We start from the raw sequence: 6,048 nt of genomic DNA on the forward strand, positions 1-6,048 counted from the left end.
AAATTGGGATCATAAGAGAACAAGGAGGGGGTAACTACCCTGGGTGCTACTGAGGTGGGGGACACTCAAAAACGCTGTACATTATTACATGAGGCCTTACTTATAGGTTAAAGACTAATGTATATAAATGTTATGGTTTCTCCTTCCTCCTCCTCCTCCTCCCCTCCAAAAAAAATCCCAGAGCCTCAGTCCATCAAAGGCAACAGTCCCATCTCCTTCTTCTTTTTTCTTTTCTTTTTTTTTTTACCTGGTTCTCCGCCTCCCGGGAGTAGGAACTTTCAGCCCCGCCTTCCTGCCCATCTAAGCCCCGCCTCCCCGGCCCACCTGTGTGCCCAGCCCCTGACGTTGCCGCGGGGCTTCAGCGGCCCGCAGGATCCCGGATCCTCATTGGTCCATTTGCCCACCGGCCTGCTCAGTCCACCAATGGCAACGGGGCTGGGCGGGGGGAGTGCCCACATCCAAGATGGCGCCCCCAGGAGCTGGGAGCGGGTGACCGGCGGCGGGGAAGCGGCCTGGGCTGGCCCTCAGATTGCGGGGTCCCGGGGGCCTGTCGCGGGGCGCCCCCGTGACCCACCGACCAGGCCTTCCCCCGGGCCGGAGCGATGGCCGCCGAGAACAGCAAGCAGTTCTGGAAGAGGAGCGCCAAGCTACCGGGGAGGTGAGCCCAGGACGCTGAGGGGAGTGGGGATTGGACCCAAAGCCTTCCAGATCCTGGTCCCCGAATCCCGCCGTCTTGAGGTGCCCCCCGAGGCCGGAGGGTTGGTGTCAGGGTAGCCCAGGCTGGAGCAGCTGTCAATCAGAGGAGCCTGGCCAGCTTGGGTGTGGGGTGCAGACTGGGGTCTGGGGGCGGGGAACCTCAGCTGGGAGGTGTCGGGGAACCGGGTGTGACGGGCAGTGGAGTTGGGCGAGTTGTCATTGTCAGTCTGGGCTTGGAGGGCCACCTGCAGACAGCTTCCGACTTTGTACAGAACTCCTCAGGGGTCTCCAACAGCATGGGTGGCTGCTTGCATGAGGATGGGTGGCCCCATGGCCTTGGTGCCCAGCCCATCCCCTTCCTGTCTTCCCTTTAGACTCCCCAGGAGTTCTGATGGCAGAGCCTGGGGCAGGCCTACAGGGGTATCAGCAAGGAAGGAGAGGGGGAAATTCTCAAGCCTGACCTTACTTTGTCTAGAGTTAGCCCTTTCTCTTTAGAAATTATTACGGGGGTGGGGGGTGGTGATGGTCACAGGATGGAGAGGAAGTTACTACTCTTGGCGTTTTCTGATCACTTGTGCAATCCGGGAGAAGTGATGGTCGTTTAGTGTAGATGCATTAAATTCTTTTATTCTTCAGTTTTGTTGGAGAGGAGGCCTCCCGAGCCACTGATTTTCTTCGTGTTTCTTGCTCTTCTTGGTGTATGTTGACATTCTGAACAATTGTCTCTCAGTCAGTCTGCCTTTGGTTTACTGGTTCGGTTTGTTTGGCGTGCTGTCCTGAAAAGTGAAAGCCCTATGTGTTTCACTGCTGCATTTAAGATTTCTGCCAGCCACAGGCTGCTTGTTGTTAGAATATGTGTCAGGTCATGGCCCTCATGTGTTTCCTTTCCTGATTTGCTTGTTAAGTTTTTTTTTTTGTTGTTGTTGTTCAGATGTACTCCTTTGACCTGTGTCCTCGCTCTCTTACCTTTCTCCTTTCTCTCCCTCTCTCCCCCTCTCCCTCTCTCCCATTCTCTCTCTCTTTCTCTTCCTCTCTCCCTCCCTCTCCTCTTTCTCCCTCTCTCCTCTCTGCCTCTCCTCACACTGTTGAAGACACTCTACCACTGAGCTACACGCAGCCCCCGCCCCGCCCCCTTCTTCAAGCAAAAGAGAAGCCAACCTTGGCCGTGTTAACTTTTCTGAGCTGTCATTCGACACGTGGAGAAAGTTGAAGGACCAGGTTTTAGCAACACGTATTAATATAATTCCGGGGGAGGCAAAGGTAGCTTTGGATCGAAGTGCTGTGGGGTTACGGTGTTCACGCACTGAACAGTGACGCCGTGTTTTTAGATAAGCTTGGCTTCCTGCCGCTGATTTCTTTTCCTTCCTGCTTGAGTGAGCTCTCCAGCTGCGCTGACTGTTCTTCTCGGGGAGTTTGCTATAGAGGGGCCATTACAGTTTGATATCCTAAGATAACAATCAGTGGGAAAACATCAGGAAACAAGGGTGAGGACAATGGGAGATGGATGGTCTTTGTGCCTTTGGACAGACAGATGTGGTGGTTAATGGCCTTTTGTTTTCTTTATTTCTTCTATTGCCTGTAGAAAGTCGACTTCTTAAAAGTACTACTTTAAATAATTATATTTATTTATCTACTTAATTAGTGTACGGTGTGTGTGTGTGTGTGTCGCGCACACACCACAGTGCTCACATAGAGGTCAGGGGATAGCTTACGGGACTCGGTTCTCTGCTTCCACCCTGTGGATCTCAGGGATTGAACCCAGGTCGTCCGGTTTAACGGCAAGCATCTTTACCTGCTGAGCCCTCTTTTTTTTTTTTTTTGGTTTTTCGAGACAGGGTTTCTCTGTGTAGCCCTGGCTGTCCTGGAACTCACTCTGTAGACCAGGCTGGCCTCGAACTCAGAAATCCACCTGCCTCTGCCTCCCAAGTGCTGGGATTAAAGGCGTGCGCCACCACCGCCCGGCCCTGCTGAGCCCTCTTGATGGCCCAGAATGGTTACTTTTACTAGATAGGAAGAATCTTCGGTTCCTTCAAGTCTCTGGCTTCCTTTTTCATTTTGTAACATAGAGCCATGGAGGCAAGACTTTTGGACTCCAGCTCATCATCATTTATTTTCACTGTCAGTCATTTAGATTCTCCTACCTGTAGGATTCAACAGTCCGCCTAAGCTTCAGTTCCCTATGAAGTGGGGAATAAAAACTCTTCCCTCAGAATCACCAAAATGCCCTACTTGTAAGAGCCCAGGACAGTGTTTATTTAGTACACTGTATTAGTTCCATCGTTATTATTAATTGTCCTCTGGTTATTGGAGCAAACAAACATTTAAAAGGATGTGTCTCAGCTCCCCAGGACTACTTACCTGTCTCTTTCATTACTGAGGCATAAACATGTTGCTGTGATCCATAAACCATGATCCATACCTTGCCTGGTGAGAGAAGTATTGTCCCCTGTACACTCTTGGCAGAGAGCCCCCAGAGCTCAGGGCTGTTGGGGAAAGCTGGTGTTCATTTCCACAGAAGGTGTTTTGGTTCCAGAACAGAACTTTTACATCTGAACTCTTTTGAGTCTGGAGAAGAGAAGTTTTCTCATGAGTCGGCCAACAAATGTGCATATGCTGGGTCCTCAGAGGTGTAGAAAGAAAGCTACTGTTCTCTTCCTTGCAGTCTGAAAGGTGAGAAAAGTTCCAAGTTGTAGCCAGTTACTTTCAGTTTCTTTGATTATGATGAAGCGACTTTAGTGACAGCAAGTAGAAGTTTTGTTAGAATAGCCTAAGTTAAAAAAAAAAAAAAAAAAAAAAAAAAAAAATAGGGCGGCAAAATGGCTTAGCTGTGAAGAGCACTGGCTGCTCTTCCAGAGGTCTTGAGATCAAGTTCCAGCAACCAGCAGTTCACAACCATCCGTAACGGGATCTGATTCCTCTTCTGTCATTCGGGTGTACATGCAGATAGACAGAGCACTCATATACACAAAAATACATGAATAAATAAGTTTTTAAAAGAAAAAAAAACCCTAAAGTATTCTTTAAATTTTGTTTGTTTTGAGACAAAGTCTCACTATGTAGCCCTGGCTGTCCAGGAACTCAACTATGTAGACCAAGGCTGGCCTTGAACTCACAGAGATTGACTTACCTCTGCCTCCCAAGGGCTGAGATTAAAGGCATGCATCACTACAGTTTGTTTTTGAGATAGTGTCTCACTAAGTTTCCGTAGCTTGCCTAGAACTCACTGTATAGACCAGGCTGGTCTCAAACTCAAGAGAGATCCACCTGCTGCTTCCTCCTAAGGGCTGGGATCAAAGGTGTGCGTATTTTTATTTTAAGTGTTCAAGTGTTTTGCCTGCGTTTTGTATGTATATGCACATCCAGTGTAGGTGACAGAGGGCATAAAATCGATATGGATCCGCCCTGGAACCAGAATTATGAATGGTTGTGAGCTGTCATGTGTGTGCCAGGAGCCAAACTTTTGGGTATTCCTCAAGAGTGATGTGTGCTCTTAACTGTGGAGCCATCATCCCCTCCTTGCCAAATGTTTGTTTGTCTGCATGTGTGTAAGTGGATCATATGTGTGCAGGGCCTGCAGAAGTCAGAAGAGGGCAGTAGATCCCTTGAAACTGAAGTTGCGGATGATCGAGAGTGGCCATGTGACGGCTGAGAACTGAATCCAAGTCTTCTGCAAGAACAGTCAATGCTCTTAACCACTGAGCCACCTCTCCTGCCCCTGATTTCAAGACATTTCTGACAAGTATTTATTTTTAGATAGTGTCTTATTATATGCTGTGGTTGACCTGGAACTCACTGTGTAGACCATGATGGCCTTAAATTCACTGAGGGCCAAAATGGTAAAACACACTTTTAATCCCAGCCCTTGGGAGGCAGAGGCAGACCTCTGCGAGTTCGAGGCCAGCCTTGTCTACAGAGCGAGATTTAGAACAGCCAAGGCTACACAGAGAAACCCATGACTTGAAAAACCAAACCAAACAAAACAGTAAAACCCACAGAGATCTGTCCGCCTCTGCCTCTGGACACTGTTATTAAAGGTCTATGCCAGCACACCCAGCCGAGATCGCGGTACTGATGTGTAGGCCGACAGGGCAGCACGCATCATTGTTACAAAATGGACCTATGTACAGAGTGCAGGCTCAGTAACCTGATTGCCTGGGTTAAAATCCCAGGTCTGATATTTTCTAACTAGGTGGCCTGTCTCAGGAAACAAAACAAAAAACTAAAAAGAGGGTCGGGATTTTATAGCTCAGCGGTGGAACTGTCGTCTGAGACCTTGAGGTCAAGGGTCAGTCCCAGCACCAGGAAAACCCATTCTAGCTAACCTGAGACAGTGGGTGACTTGGTCCTATGTCTTCAGTGGCCATAGGGCATTCACCTCCCACCGCTTTCATCCACTTAGTATTAGGAAGGCGACTAGATACGGGGACAGATACCTTTTTCAGCTGTGTCACATACAGCCAGACCTTGCATCACTCCCTCACCCCCGTCCCCCGCCCCCCGCTGCTCCCCCTGAGTTCTGCAAGGACGGGTGTGGGAGGCAGGCTGGATGGCCACTGCATTCACAGTGAGCAAGGTAGAGAGGGCTGAGCTTGGGTGGGGAGTAGGAAAGAGCGAATGAGTGCAGATCCATGAGTCTTTCAGATCACTGGCTGTGGGGAGTAGGGAGAGGGAGGAGGGGCCACTCCCAAGGACTGACCCGTAGAGAAGCAGCCAAGCGAAGAGGCTAGTGGGCACAGGCACCTACCACCAAGCCTGAAGACCCGAGTCCAGTCCCCAGGACCTGCACAGTAGAAGGAGAGAACTTACTTCCCAAGCTGTCCGCTGGCCTCCATATGTATGTTAGATGCACGTGCACCACACACACACACACACACACACACACACACACACACACACAGAGTAATAAAAAAATAAGCCAAGTTTTAAAACAGAACACCGAGCTCGGCCATACTTGACTTCCTTACCTATGGAGCGGGAGGCTTGAGCGGAGTGGACCTTGCGGTCTGGACCACTTGTGAGTGAGCATCATGCTTGCACATCAGCCAGGCATGCTTGGCCCTCGGGAGCAGACGTCAGGGCTGGTGCAGAAGGTGGGCTCTTGTGTGCTGACTTTTGGAAGTAGCAAATCGCTGGCCCCAGGGAGCAGCCGAGTGTGTAAAAGTTGCCGAACACTAGAACTGGAGGCTAAGACCCCTGTAGATAAGAAAAGGAGGGCAGGTGGGGCAGTGCTGGCGCACACCTTTAATCCCAGCACTCAGGAGGCAGAGGCAGGCGGATTTCTGAGTTCGAAGCCATCCTGGTCTACAGAGTGAGTTCCAGGATGGCCTGGGCTAGACAGAGAAACCCTGTCTC

The 6,048-nt window shown here is 50.1% G+C and overlaps 1 protein-coding gene across 1 annotated transcript in view; it reads left to right on the forward strand.

Moving 5' to 3' along the window:
• Positions 1-454: 454 nt before the first annotated feature.
• Positions 455-6,048, forward strand: part of Tbc1d22b (TBC1 domain family member 22B) — a 50,303-nt gene continuing 44,709 nt past the window's right edge. Inside the window, exon 1 of the mRNA XM_028767937.1 lies at positions 455-658. Within this exon, the coding sequence (XP_028623770.1) occupies positions 603-658 (56 nt within the window). The 5' untranslated portion in view covers positions 455-602. The remainder of the gene's footprint in view (positions 659-6,048) is intronic.

The sequence above is a fragment of the Grammomys surdaster genome, unplaced genomic scaffold (genome assembly GCF_004785775.1).
Source record: "Grammomys surdaster isolate TR1022 unplaced genomic scaffold, NIH_TR_1.0 183, whole genome shotgun sequence".
Classification (NCBI taxonomy): domain Eukaryota; kingdom Metazoa; phylum Chordata; class Mammalia; order Rodentia; family Muridae; genus Grammomys; species Grammomys surdaster.